Source organism: Pelobates fuscus, chromosome 5 (genome assembly GCF_036172605.1).
Source record: "Pelobates fuscus isolate aPelFus1 chromosome 5, aPelFus1.pri, whole genome shotgun sequence".
Taxonomy (NCBI): domain Eukaryota; kingdom Metazoa; phylum Chordata; class Amphibia; order Anura; family Pelobatidae; genus Pelobates; species Pelobates fuscus.
In genome coordinates, this window is record NC_086321.1 from 287,135,482 (window position 1) to 287,151,484 (window position 16,003).

General features: G+C 41.4%; 1 protein-coding gene across 5 annotated transcripts in view; it reads right to left on the bottom strand.

Moving 5' to 3' along the window:
- Positions 1 to 16,003, bottom strand: part of CRLF1 (cytokine receptor like factor 1) — a 161,617-nt gene that overhangs the window by 20,420 nt on the left and 125,194 nt on the right. For 2 of the 5 annotated variants that reach the window (XM_063457309.1, XM_063457310.1), the window contains exon 7: positions 15,115 to 15,314. In XM_063457309.1, the coding sequence (XP_063313379.1) occupies positions 15,115 to 15,314 (200 nt within the window). Of the gene's footprint in view, positions 1 to 15,110; positions 15,315 to 16,003 lie in introns of all 5 variants that reach the window. The other 3 variants (XM_063457307.1, XM_063457311.1, XM_063457308.1) reach the window with 2 other exon arrangements.

Below are 16,003 nucleotides of genomic sequence, written 5' to 3' on the forward strand. Positions count from 1 at the left end.
TCCTGCGAGCAATAGACTTGCCTGACAATTTCCTATGCTTTTTCTTTTTGTTTAAGCTTCCCAGGGTCTTGTGTCATCCACAATTTAACATCTGTTCTTTACAGTATTTAACATTAGTGTCATCTTTTCCCAATGCCTCTTTTCGCATCCTACAAATGGATAATTTAGCGGTAAATTTCCTTGTGCTGTTAAACAAATGTGACATGGTAACTAAATTAGCCATGTGAAATGAGACATGTCATTAATCACAGGAAGTAATTGTCCTTGGAGCCCTTCGAAAAGTATCAAATATTGCAAAATATTGTACTATTCCAGGTCCTTCACAATAGAAAATCAAGATATATGGAAAACACATTGTGGTTGGAAGCTTTACAATCATTAACAGCAATTAAGCTTTGAGGCTGAGGTTTTTATTGTAAGAAATGTAATCTATATATCTGCATTCTGTTAGATAATCTGTTTTTACATACGAGTTCTACAATATAGTATTAAATAGTATATTTACAGAAACCAATAAACAAATAAGATGGCGATCAACTAACCGTTACTATAAATTAGTGATTGGAAATTACAACATGTATTAGACTTTGAAAACAGTGGATCTTTGGTATGTTTTAAAGAAAAATGAAAAGGTAGAATATTAGACTATTCCACAATGCTGTAAGATATTAAAACACATATATTTTAAAATATTAGGAAGTAGTAAATCAAAACAAAAATCTCCCAGCATTTACTGTAGAGTTTAGGACAACAAAGAAGAGCACAAATTCTAGCTGTTTCCCTCAAAAATAAATGGTGACTAAAAAAAAAAAAAAAAACCAGTAAAGTGTAACTAAAAATCATCTTGGGTATTTAATACCTCTATACCTCTAAAGTTGATCTTGGCAAAGTTCCTCAGCGACTTTTGTATCTTAAGCTCAGCAGTGATCCTTATGCCAGGATTGATTGAGCAGCTGAACTCTTGAAGGACTTGTTGCCATATTTGTTATGATGGGTTTTCATAGAGTTGAGCTACTCAGGTTAGTTTGGGGGGATTGAAGGTAACTTCAAACTGCGGAATGCACAGTCCACAGTAATCTAGATTGACATTCAAGTTTGAGTGGACCAACACTGAGTATACAGATGGATGTAAAAGTTAGCATACACTCAGAAAGCATACAAGGTTTTAAACTGGGGGGGGGGGGGGGGGCTCAACACTTCCTCTTGATTATAAATGTTTTATGCTGAAATATATTTTAGACAGTAAGGAAGATAATTGTACATTATTTTTCATGGTGAATATAATTGTGATTCAAAAGAAAGGGGAGTTAGGTGGTGGAAAAACCACCCCCACTAACCTTAGAGTAGGTTACAGGAGGTATAGAGGGCTTAACCCAGAATAATGTAGCAAAAAGATAAAGAAAGTGGGATAGAGGATCCACCTATCCAACACAGATGGAAACTCCAACTCACTATAAAATACCTCCTCAAGTAGAGTGTCACAAAAAATGGGTAATTAAACCTTTATTTAGAAAAATATATACATAAGTACACCAAAACAGGGTGTATAGAAAGTGAAAAAAATATATAATAAGTAAATACCGACACCAATAAAAAGCTGGGCAAGTTAAACCACAGAGTTGCTTAACTGTAAAGGTATCAATAGTATGAAAGCCCAAGAGCTCTTGACAAAGGCGTACTGAACACGCCGAAACGCGCGTCGAGCTGCAAATAGCCAACGCTATTATCTTTATTCTAAAGCTTACTCTCTCCTGGAGCTACTAATAGCCGATGCTATGGTCTCCAACTAGCTTACTCTTTTCATTTCTTCTTTTCCTTTATCCACCTGGGCTTTCATGGCGATATCTATGCGCCTTGTATTATAGCATTGAGGGACTTTTGTGAGGCTGCCTTGAAGCAGCAGTAAGCAGTGTGGGCTAAGACAGTTAGTTTAGGGCATACTAGGCTATACTAGGCAGCCTATACTAGGCTTTGACCTCTTTATTATATGGGTAGAACTCTTACTATCCTGATTATCCCTATTACTAACTAAATTACTAGACCTGTCTCTCCTATTGTAGTTTAACCCTTTAGAGACTCTTTCAATTTCTAGCCTGGCCGCCTTTTATGTCGGCACTTTATCCACTGCTAGATACTTTATACCCCCATTCAGCTTTTTCTTTAGACTAGACCACTTTGTTGCTCTTTTTACTGTAATTATTGAGGTAATTCTACTCCTATTATTGTAAGATAGAAACTATTGATTACCTTTACAGTTAAGCAACTCTGTGGTTTAGCTTGCCTAGCTTTTTATTGGTGTCGTTATTTACTTATTATAATTTTTTTTCACTTTCTATACACCCTGTTTTGGTGTACTTATGTATATATTTCTAAATAAAGGTTTAATTACCCATTTTTTTGTGACACTCTACTTGCGGAGGTATTTTATAGTGAGTTGGAGTTTCCAACTGTGTTGTATAGGTGGATCCTCTATCCCACTTTCTTTATCTTTTTGCATAATTGTGATTCATCTAGCTGTAAAAAAAATGCTAAGTAGAAAGCATGGATGTTTTAGTTGTTCAGTTTATCCACTGGTTATAAAAGAATCAACATTAGGGGAAAAAGTAAGAACAAATTGACTTAGTGTGATTTTGCATGTGGCATGCCTCTGTCCACATCCTTATCTTAAGGAGAAAATGTGACTCAACACTTAACTCCTTGGAGCAAGGTTGTCAAATTCTGGCCTCCGCACTAGACTTGTGCATGAATTGCTATCTGGACATATTACAAAACAATATGGCCAATGGAACTGGTTCATTTGATTTAATTTGCCTATGGCACCAAAAATGTTTTAAAAAAATGAGGGTGATTGAAGATTATTTATGAGAGAAAAAAAATGATTGATGGTTAGAGAAGAGTTATTAACCCCTTCAGGACCGGACTGTTTTGGCCATGTTGTACGTTAAGGACCAAAGCTGTTTTAACACTTTTGTGGTGTTTAGCTGTAACTTTCCTCTCTCTCATTTACTGTTCCCTTACAAGTTATATATTGTTTTTTTAGAACAAAAAGGGCTTTCTTTCCGTACCATTATTTGTATCATGTCATATATTTTACTTTAAAAAAATAAATAAAATATGGTGAAAAATTGAAAAAAAAAACATGTTTTTTGACTTTTACTTCAAAAATCTTTTGCTTATCTACAAAAGCTAATGAAAAAAAATGCTAAATAGATTAAAATTTGTGTCCTGAGTTTAAAAACACCCAGTGTTTACATGATTTTTTGCAAGTTATAGGGCTATAAGTACAAATAGGAAATTGCTGTTTCAAAATATATATTTTTAACATTTATCAATAGTGACATTGTAACACTGTTATCTGTCATAAATCTCTGAATCCCACCTCACATGTACATATTTTTTTAAAGTAGACAACCCAGGGTATTCAATATGGGGTATGTCCAGTCTTTTTTAGTAGCCACTTAGTCACAAGCACTAGCATTTATATTTGTTTGTGTGTTAAAAATTTTAAAAAACAATTGTAAATGCTAACCTTGGCCAGTGTTTTTGACTAAGTGGCTACTAAAAAAAGACTGAACATACCCCATTTGCAATACCTTGGGTTGTCTTCTTTTGCAAATGGTATGCCATCATGGGGGTAATTCTCATTCCTGGGCTACCATACGCTCTCAAAGGCAACATAACCAACCTGCCAATTTTCAATGTAAAAAAGTTGGATGCCTATATTTGACCCTGTAACTTTCAAAAACATTATAAAACCTGTACATGGGGCATACTGTTATACTTGGGAGACTTTGCTGAACACAAATATTAGTGTTTCGAAACAGTAAAACGTGTATATATATATGTGTAATTTAATTCTGAGTGTATTTTTATATTAACATATGTATATAAAATACACTTAGTATGGCATTATATATATATATATATATATATATATATATATATATATATATGATATACAGACATATATTATATACATATATTATATACATATGTCACGACTGCTAGTGTGGTCCAAAACGCAGAAACTATGTAAACATATACATAGAAAGAGAAAAGGAAATAAAAGATAGAATGTAAACCGGTCCTTAGAATGGCCAGACTAATACCTTAGAGACAGAGAATGGTCAAAGGGAAAGCCGAGGTCAAGGAAGCCAGAAATACACAAATATCGTTTAAACAAGCGAAGTCAGGGAAACCAGAAATCGGAATAACAAGGAATAGCCAAGGTCAAAATACCAGAAAATCAGAATCACAAGGATAAACGCACTCTCGGGAACCAGGAACAGGAAACCACGACAGGGCAAGGTACTGGGGTGAATCAGATATTTAAATATCCCTCTATAGGCTCTGATTGGTCAGAAGGGTGACCTCTGACCCCAGAAAGTGCGCGTGCTTGACGTTGTGACGTCACACGCACGTTCGTATAATTATGGGGGGCGGAGCCATCGATGAACGCGTCCGCATGGTCAGCGCCATCTTGGATTTGCCGGGGCAGCGTGGAGGAGCGGTTCCCAGCTCGCCACCGAGCAGGTAAGCTCAGCATGTTGGCGCCGTCATGCCAGTCGTGCAAAGACGCGCATTGCGGCAAGCAAGGAGCCGTGACAATATATATATATATATACATATATATATATATATATATATATATATATACAGATATATAATTATATTTTTTATTTATTAACAATTTTATTTTTTCATTTTATACATGCAGGGAGACTGCCTGTCAGAACAGCCAGTTCCCCTGCAGGCAGATACTTGGACGCCTATTGCGGCCATGTGACCGCTCTGTTAGAGCGATCACATGGCCGCGGGGGCCTAATTCGCCATGGGGGGACTGTCTAGGTTGTCAGGCAGTCCCCCCACACCAGGAGCAATGCCAATCGCCGACATTAGGGGAACGGCGGTGATCAGGTAAGTAAATAATACCTTTATGACGGTTCAGGACCATCATCGGTCCTCAAGGGGATGTTTCCGATAACGGTCCTAAACCGTCATCGGTCCTTAAGGGGTTCAATGTTAATTTTATTTAAAGATCAAGTGAGAAGTGGCCAATAGACAGAAAAAATAAGGAGCAGTAAACATTATTTCTATATTTATACATTACATATTTAATAAACATATCATTTATAAATAGAGATGTCGCGAACATAAAATTTTCCGTTCGCAAACGGCGAACGCGAATTTCCACAAATGTTCACGAACGGGCGAACTGGGCGAACCGCCATAGACTTCAATAGGCAGGCGAATGTTAAAACCCACAGGGACTCTTTCTGGCCACAATAGTGATGGAATAGTTGTTTCAAGGGGACTGACACCTGGACTGTGGTATGCCGGAGGGGGATCCATGGCAAAACTCCCTTGAAAAATTACATGGTTGATGCAGAGTCTGGTTTTAATCCATAAAGGGCATACATCACCTAACATTCCTAAATTGTTTGGAATAACGTGCTTTAAAACATCAGGTATGATGTTGTATCGATCAGGTAGTGTAAGGGTTACGCCCGCTTCACAGTGACAGACCAAACTCTTCGTTTACCGCACCGCAAACAACCGCAAACAGTCCATTTGCACAACCGTAAACTCCCCATTTGCACAAGGTTGGATACCAAGCTAGCCATGTCCCGTTCCTTGTCCTCACGGATGTCTTTGAAGGTCTCTTCCTCCACCCAGCCACGTACAACACCAAGGGTCCCCAAAAGGTGACAACAAGCCCCCTGGGACGCCTGCTGTGTTTGGTCTTGCACCTCCTCAAAGCCAACTTCCTCCTCTGACTCCTCTTCTTCAGACTCCTCTCTCTGCGTTGCCTCTCTCTGCATTATTAGGTGTGTTAAGTAGTTCTATTCTTATCAGTTTAATCCCTGTTACGTCCCCTATCAGGGGACGTGTATATGGCATTGATTTTAGGAACCGGGAGATGGAAAAAAATGCTTGGTCGGTCCTCCTACTTCAAATTTGGGGCACTGTGCGTGCAATCTAATGTGCCACCAGATAGGAGTGGTGTGTTAAGTAGTACTATTCTTATCAGTTTAATCCCTGTTACGTCCCTTATCAGGGGACGTGTATATGGCATCGATTTTAGGAACCAGGAGATGGAAAAAGATGCTTGGTTGGTCCTCCTACTTCAAATTTGGGGCACTGCGCGTGTAATCTAATGTGCCACCAGATAGGAGTGGTGTGTTAAGTAGTACTATTCTTATCAGTTTAATCCCTGTTACGTGCCCCTCATCAGGCCTTTTTTAGTCGAATGTAACGCCCACTGTCAGTCCCTTCGGGATCCATCCCTCATTCATCTTAATAAAGGTGAGGTAATCTAGACTTTTTTGACCTAGGTGACTTCTCTTCTCAGTGACAATACCTCCTGCTGCACTGAAGGTCCTTTCTGACATGACACTTGAAGCGGGGCAGGCCAGAAGTTCTATCGCAAATTGGGATAGGTCAGGCCACAGGTCAAGCCTGCACACCCAGTAGTCAAGGGGTTCATCGCTCCTCCGAGTGTTGATATCTGCAGTTAAGGCGAGGTAGTCCGCTACCTGTCGATCGAGTCGTTCTCTGAGGGTGGACCCCGAAGGGCTGTGGCGATGCGTAGGACTTAAAAAGCTCTGCATGTCCTCCATCAACAACACGTCTGTAAAGCATCCTGTCCTTGCTGGCGTGGTTGTGGGAGGAGGAGGATTAATTTCACCTCTTCCCCTGTTAGATTCCCGTTGTGCTGTGACATCACCCTTATACGCTGTGTAAAGCATACTTTTTAATTTATTTTGGAACTGCTGTATCCTTTCAGACTTGCGTTAATTCGGTAACATTTCAGGCACTTTCTGCTTATACCGGGGGTCTAGTAGCGTGGACACCCAGTACAGGTCGTTCTCCTTCAGCCTTTTTATACGAGGGTCCCTCAACAGGCACGACAGCATGAAAGACCTCATTTGCACAAGGTTGGATGCCGAGCTACTCATGTCCCGTTCCTCGTCCTCAGTGATCTCACTGAAGGTATGTTCTTCCCCCCAGCCATGTACAACAACTCGGGTACCAGATAGGTGACAACGAGCACCCTGGGATGCCTGTTGTGGTTGGTCTTCCTCCTCCTCCTCAAAGCCACATTCCTCCTCTGACTCCTCCTCCTCACAATCCTCTTCCAGCGTTGCTGCAGGTCCAGCAAGCGATGCTGATAAGGCTGTTTCTGGTGGTGATGGTGACCACAACTCTTCCTCTTCACGCTCATCTACGGCCTGATCCAGCACTCTTCGCAGGACACGCTCCAGGAAGAAAACAAATGGTATGATGTCGCTGATGGTGCCTTCGGTGTGACTGACTAGGTTTGTCACCTCCTCAAAAGGACGCATGAGCCTACAGGCATCTTGCATGAGCGTCCAGTAATGTGGCAAGTCCGGTGTGACTCTCTGCTTTCAGGCAAGTCAACCCCAAGACGGCGTGACACTGCCGTATCCGGGATGTGGAATAGTACCTGGGGAGCTGGGGGGGTGCCGTTGATGTGGAGCAAGACGCAGCAGCAGAAGAGGACTCAGCCGAGGAGGTTATGGAAGAGGATGGAGTAGGAGGAGTAGAGGAGGTGGCAGCAGGCCTGCCTGCAAGTCGTGGCGGTGTCACCAACTCCTCTGCAGAGCCACGCATTCCATGCTTGGCAGCCGTCAGCAGGTTTACCCAATGCGCAGTGTAGGTGATATACCTGCCCTGACCATGCTTTGCAGACCAGGTATCAGTGGTCAGATGGACCCTTGCCCCAACACTGTGTGCCAGACATGCCATTACTTCCTTTTGCACAATCGAGTACAGGTTGGGGATTGCCTTTTGTGCAAAGAAATTTCGGCCGGGTACCTTCTACTGCGGTGTCCCAATAGCTACAAATGTTTGGAACGCCTCAGACTCCACCAGCTTGAATGGTAAAAGCTAGCGGGCAAAGAGTTCAGACAGGCCAGCTGTCAGATGCCGGGCAAGGGGGTGACTTTGTGACATTGGCTTCTTACGCTCAAACATGTCCTTGACAGACACCTGACTGTGGGCAGATGAGCAGGAACTGCTCAAGGCGAGAGACGGAGTGGCGGATGGTTGAGAGGGGGCAAGGAGGACAGCAGTGGTTGACGTGGCTGAAGATGCTGGACCAGGAGGAGGATGGCGGTTTTGAGTTTGTGTGCTGCTTGTACTCATGTGTTGATCCCATAGGTGTTTGTGATGTGCGATCATGTGCCTTCGCAAAGCAGTTGTATCTAGGTGGGTGTTGGACTTCCCACGACTCTGTTTCTTTTGGCACAGGTTGCAAATGGCATCGCTGTTGTCAGAGGCAGACACACCAAAAAAATGACACACTGAGCTCTGCAATGATGGCATTCTGGTGGTGGCAACTGTGCCACTAGCTCCTTGCGACGACCTCCCCCTGCTTCCAACTCGTCTCCTCCTCCTCTCTGTCTCCCCATCTGAACTTTCACCCTGTTCTTCTTCTCTTCTACTGGGCACCCATGTGACATCCACGGACGCATCGTCATCATCAACCGCTTCACTTGTATCTGACAACTCAGCAAAGGAAGCAGCAGCGGGTACAACATCATCATCATCACACCGTACGTCCATGTGTGTAATGCTGCCAGACTGAGACATATCCCTGTTATCTACATTCTCTGGCAATAATGGTTGCGCATCACTCATTTCTTCCAACTGATGTGTAAATAACTCCTCTGACAGATCAAGTGAAGCGGCTGTGGTGCTAGTGTTGGTGGTGGCGGCAGGCGGGCGAGTGGTAACTTGAGAGGTGCCCGGAGCTAAGCTGGAGGAGGATGGTGCGTCAAGGTTCCGAGCGGAAGCTGTAGAAGGAGGATGGTGCGTCAAGGTTCCGAGCGGAAGCTGTAGAAGATTGGGTGTCCTGTGTTAGCCAGTCAACTATGTCCTTAGAACTTTTCGAGTTCAGGGTACGTGGCCTCTGAACACTGGGCATTATTCTAGGGCCAAAGGGAATCACAGCACCACGACCACGAAGGTCGCTGCGGGGTGGCCTGCCTCTGCCTGTCATTTTTTTTTCGATTAGTGGTACTATGCGTGCAAGCTACTGTGACAACAGATATGAGTGGCACTGTGCACTGGCAGAAGTTGGCAGAGTAGACGCTGTAGGCCTGAGACACACTCTTGCAGACAACTAACTGCTATTCAATCTATTACAGTCAAAACATTTTTTTTTTAATGTACACTACTGTTACACCAGATATGAGTTGCACTGGTGTGACACTATGCCCTGGCAGGCCCTGAAACGCACACGTGTGAAGGAAACTGACTGCTATTATTTCACAGTCAAATTTCTAGTTTTTTTTTTAATGTACACTACTGTTACACCAGATATGAGTTGCACTGGTGTGACACTGTGCCCTGGCAGGCCCTGAAACGCACATGTGTGAAGTAAACTGACTGCTATTATATTACAGTCAAAAAAGTTTTGGTTTTTTTAAATGCAACTATTGTGACACCAGATATGAGTGGTGGCACTGGGCAAGTGGGCACAGTATACGCTGTGAGCCTGACACACACGCTGGCAGGCAGGCAACTGCAATTAGATTACACAGAAAAAAAAAAAGCAGACCGATGTTCTAGCCCTAAAAAGGGCTTTTTGGGGTGCTGTCCTTACAGCAGAGATCAGATGAGTCCTTCAGGACTGTAGTGGACACTGAATACACTAGCCTAGCTATCGATTTCCCTATTAAATCAGCAGCAGCTACACTGTCCCTCCTCTCACTAAGAATGCAGCTTCCGGGGGGCGGGGCCTAGCTGTCATGGAGGAAAGACGCACTTCGTGTGAGCTCCCTCAATATCTCACTTTAAGCAGCTATCAACAAGCGAATTTCACCCCAGAAGGGGATGACCCAGCAATGTTATTCCTACCTGACCGACCTGACATGCTTAATAGCGGTCAGCAACTCCACAGAGTCTTACTTACCTCCGCGTGGCAAGTGTGGCCTGGTGCTCACCGGGTGGGAGAGGCAGCCGATCTCCCGATCCTGGGATGCCCAGGAACAGCTCAGTTTCCCCTTCCCCTCGGACCGGTGGGGGTTATCTCGGTCCACCCCTTAGAGGCTGCCTGGAGCTAATGGACGCACAGAGCACAGCCGCCCAGGCTGACATACTCATCTGCGACTCTCCCAATATGACGGCAGCCGTGTGTCTTCCTGGTACCAGCAAAGCATGGCAGGATATTGAGTCTAAGCTGGACAGACTCTTTAATCAATTTTGGAAGCAAATAACAAGCAGGAAGCCCCAACAAGCTCCACCACAGCCCCAACAAGCTAAGCGAAGCAGTCCCCATTAAAATCCACCAATGCAAAAGGCGTCGAAGACCGGACCGGAGGCACAAACAGAAATGCAGAGCCTGCCCCACGTCAAGCACTCGCCTCCACCTTAAGCCACCACAATCCCGCACCGGACGTGAAGCACCACCGGGACAGAGCCGACCACCCGACAAAACACGCTTCCACCACCTCAAGCCGCGAACCCGGCACTCAGACAGAGACTTGCCTTTGTTGTTCCAGGTATCAGGGACTCCCAGGGTCTGCACCTGGCGCCCAGAAGGGATCGGATGAGCACAAGCAGTAAACAGCAGCCTGCCAAGCATGTCCTACTATAGCCGATCCTCCACACCATGCCTTTGATCACATGAACTGCTCTCTGCACATTAACTAATCGTAAAGTAGCAAGCGTTTAAACATGTCATTATTTCACCTCCTAAAGAGTTTATTGTCGTAGTTCCTTACATGCCTTTACCTTAACCGTTCATTTATTATGTTATTCACTAGTCTCATCTCATGGGGCGACTCACACTTGATTTATAACTAGTGGTGGAGCTGCTGATATAAATACACAGTTGATAACGTGCAAGCTACACCCTAAACATGACAGCCATCTTTCACAACAATGTACTGCTATATACTCATACCCTCAGTGCAACTAACCATGATATACGCACGTTCAGCCTAGCATGCTTAAATATAACACACTTCTGTCTAAAAAAAAATAAAAAATAAAAAAAAGAGAATGCAGCTTCCGAATGAATCTAAAATGGATGCTGTCCAGGAGGTGGGAGGGTCTGGGAGGGAGGGTCTGCTGCTGATTGGCTGGAATGTGTCTGCTGACTGTGAGGTACAGGGTCAAAGTTTACTCACTATTCGGGACATCTCTATTTATAAATATAGATTTGTTTAGTTCTCCTACATTTTTTCCCTCTATTTCTTTCCTTCTCACTTTATACTTTGCAGTACACTGAACACAAACGGTCCATTTATGTGTCCTTTTGGTTTATCTTATTAGGTTTTTCAGAAGCATTTGCATGCACAATATTTGAACGAGCCAAAATGCAGTGCCAAAAAAATATAGTTGGCTACTTTTTTTTCAAAAATCATCAGAATTAATTTGTCAGTTCAAATTTTTGTCTTGACACATCCATTGAGTTGTAAGGTAACTTGTATTTTTATTTTTAACTAATAATCTAAATTTAAAAATAAAAACCTAAGACTACATTACTAAGAAGTACTGTGCAATTGTCTTGTTTACATTTCTAAATTGGGATGTGCTAAAAATGTGCCATACGTACCACATCATCTTTTTTTGAAGGTATGGAGCACTAATGATACGTATAGCACATTTTTAGCACACCCTGATTTAAATTATTTTGTTTTGCTATTACTATTTTAACTGTTCTGAGAAAGTGCATTTTTTTAGGTAGTTTTTGCAAGCTTATTAGTTTTTATATTCACTTCACACTGAGTGCCTATTCTTCACAATTGTTTTCTATTTTATTTATTCTGTTCCGAAAAAGGTTTTCAAAATAGCTAGGGTTTTTTATTGCGTTAAATTCTTTACTAAAGTATGTTCTTTACCAGTCTCATCGGATGGTACTTTTAGCCACTGAAAGGGGCATTATATAAATAAGAGTTATTGTGCAACTGCTTAACATCCCAGTAACACAGGTCTTTATGGTCTTATAAAAGCACACATATTATGGGGTATTCATCTCCGAGAAGCCCTCGTGTGTTTATAGACAGCAATTAGGGCATGGTATGTATCAGAAATCTGAAAGTAAAATATACAAGACATTTTTAAAAGGTGAAATAGCTCTCCCACAACCATAAACGGCACTTCTCACCAGCAATAACCCAGTGAATTTGGCATAACATCTGGTTCCCACAGCAACAAATATAGGTATATGTATTGGCTTTCTAAATATGACATTTTATTTCACATCATAAAAATATATAGAGATTTAAGTTTTTATTCTGGGAGAGGTTCCCGGAGTAGTCACTAAAATATTGTGATTCACAATAAAAAAAAAACATTAAAGCTGAAGAGATCTAAAAAGAAGTAAATAATTATGATTTTTAAGGATTAGAGAAAATCCTGACTGATCATCCATTTTTTATGCTTCTAATTATTTTGACATGAACAATAGAAACCAGGTTTATATTTAATATTGTATGATTATATTTTGTTATGTGTTATGTATTTATAAAATGACATGGTATATTTTATCCATAAAGCTTAAGAATTGCAAAGCTAACAGAAAAATATGTAGAGAAACCATTTGCTTGAATAAAGTTTTTAAAGATCTGTAGATTTGTTTTGTCTTGCATGTCAAGCATTGCTATAACAGAGCTACAGCAAAGTTTGATTCAACAAAATTTGGTGCACACGTTTTGAGACGATTCTGGGTTTGGTCAAGTAAATATATAGGTGTAGACAGATCAATAAATAAATAACTAACATATAAGCATATAAGCTAATTTCATCATTTCATGACATAAAACCACTTTCAATTATTGTTTTACAATTTTATTTATAGATTTGAGTGCTGGGACTATGGAGTGTTTTCTTCTGATGTCTACAAGGAGTATTTCTGCAGTCGGCAACAAGAAAATCAAACCTGCTGTAATGACATTAGTAAGCAATAGGGTCACGATCCTGGTCAACTTAAGCCCTTTTTGACGGTTGCCGTACTAAAGTACAACACTACCATTTATACAGTTTGTTTAAAGTTCTGTCAAAAATCTATTCTTGCCAAGATCGGCAAGGCCAGACTTTTTACTAATACCTTCTATGGAGTCATCACATAAATATCCACAGGCCCAGTGTGACAGCTGTGATTGACAGCTAATGCTTGGCTGCAGCAGTGCATGCTGGGATCAGCTATCAGTGGGGCTATCCAGCAAGAGTGAACTAAATTCGAAATGTCTAATCACCCAGGGAGCAAATTAGCTGACAGCTAAGGAAATTACTCAGTAATCACTCAGGCTGTGGGCCAATTCACTAACCAGTTAGGGTTAGTTAGAGTTACAGCTAGCAAGGGTTAGTTAGGGCTACAAGAAAATTAAATATAACATGTAGACTTTACAGAGAACTGAGATCCCACAGGGCCCAAGGCAGGGTATAGTCCCCCCCCCACCTCTTTCTTCACATATGGATGGCAAATGGGGCTAGGCAATTTCATGGACTCCTGTCTAGTAGGAAAATACAGTGATTTTGACACTTACAGAAATATATTAAGGAATAAGATAAAGGAATTTGTGTAGATTCTGATGAATATATTATCCATGCCTGCCTGCTGTTTGACATGTGCTTTTATTGTACTCAAAAATGTGCAGGGCCATATTTCTAATAAGGCCACCAAGGCCATGGCCTTGAATCGGCAAGCTGAAGAGGGTTCCTCCTTGATGGTGTCTCTTTTTGTTGCTGGTACAAAAAAAGTGACTCGGGTGAGAAGGAAAATAACTTTCCCCTTCTTACTTGGAATTCCTGGTGGTTGGTCCTCTCTCCCCTGCGGGCAGCTGAAGGAGAGCATGCGGAAATTATCATGCGGAGAGAGCATGCAGAGATTACGTCATCATCGTAATCCTGCGTGACCTCCTCTACCTCCGGCTGCCTGCAGTAACTGAGCAACCCCATCACCACTGGCCAACAATCAGGTGAGTGCTTAGATTTAGAAGCTGGGTAAACTTATAGGGGAAGGATGATGAGAGAAGATGGGAACCAGAAAGTTAAAAGTGAACATGAGAAAAGAGTAATAAAGTGAGAGAAGGGGTATCAGTAGAGAGGAATAAAGTGAGTGAAGAAAAGTTCAACGCGTTCATAGGCAATGTATGAAAATTGAGATCCCTTAACTTAGCAATTAGTACATATAAAATATATATATATATATATATATATATATATATATATATATAGCCCCAATACACACTGCAGCCTTACCTCCCCCCAACACATACACATTTTCCCCTCAGCTCTCACACAACAGTCCCTATCATCCACCAATCACACATTACATCCCCATCCCCAAACACTACAAACCTTATACCACCACTGTACACATACCACACAGCCTCAATTTTCCGCCATGCGTACCCTACAGACCATGTCCCTCCCAAACACATTCTACAGCTCTCCATCCACCTAGGTCCTATCCAAAAACAGTTGATATTCACATGCACACTAATACAATACTACAAACCAACCTCTCACATCCCTGTCCCACTTATCATCCAATCACCCACTTAATCAGAATCCAATCATACATCAAACTACTCACATTCACCCACCTAGTCACAAACACCAAACATATATATATATATATATATATATATGTAGGTGGGTGCATTAAGAACCATGTTGACACACTTACACACACAATGCACACATACAATATAAGTTCCTTTCTTTATGGAGTCTATTTTTAACATTTTACCTGTTCTAGCTCTGCATAATATTAAGAACATCGTGGATCTCAATACGGGGGAGCAGTGTGAACACCACTGTACCCTACTCATTACCACAGACAGTCCTAAAAGGCAGAGATTTTGACACTCTGTTCACATACAATCTTACTGGTAGAGGTTAAATATTATATATGATGTATATTTGGTCCATGTTCTTGTAGTCTGTTAATTCAGCAATGAACAAACAGTATATTGTGTACAATGGACACATGATATTTTCACTATTATGACATTACACCTAACACTCTGTTGGTGTGGCAAATTTGAACTGTGCTGACTCACTGGCACTCATGGGTTTATAGTTAGGAATTGTGATGTAAAAGATAATATGAAAAATTAAATGTGCCTTACCTACCTGGTTCCGTGTTTTGTGTGATTTCTGCAGCCACACTCTCCACTGGTCATAAAGCTTGATGCTGAGGTTGGAGCAGCCATACGCGTGTTTCTTGACCCATCCAAAGAACTGCTTCAGTTCCCGTCGCAATGTTGAATTTTGCTCCCCACTCTTAGGATCGCATACCCCAGTGATCCTCTCTGTATAAGACACAAGAAAAACTGCACTCATAATAATTTATTTAACGGTTTAATTGAAATCACTAACAGAAGTGCTTCTCATTAACTTAATGGTTTTGTTCTGATTAATATATTTTTGTAAGATAAGTAAAGTTTGTCTGTCTGTTTGTTTGTGGGGATTTTTTTTTACAATCTTTATTTGAAGTTTTTTAGTTTGTATACCGCAAGGTATGCAGGAGAGTGATATAAAGTTTATAACAATCAATTTACCAAGTTCACAGAATGGCAACCCAGGTAGCCCTGCATGCATTCACAGTATCCCAAACAGCCCATTCGTCAGACAGACCTTCCTCTTTTGCTGCCCCATTTGGGTACAGCTGGTGATGTAATCTTAATATTTACTATCTGCCCACCTGTGTCCAGCTCAATGGTGTACTAATGCTGGGGATATGACATTGCAGTTTCTGAAAAACTGCAATATTTTATATTGGAGGGTTAAAAAGAAAGGTCAAGACCACTGCACCCAAACCATTTCATTCAGATGAAGTAGTCTGGGTGACTATAGTGTTCCTTTAAGGCAACTACAACTGCAATCCATGTTCATGAGGCAAAGGTAATAGAACACATTAAATTCTAGGTTATGGTTGGCTTAACCCCTTAAGGACACATGACATGTGTGACATGTCATGATTCCCTTTTATTCCAGAAGTTTGGTCATTAAGGGGTTAAAG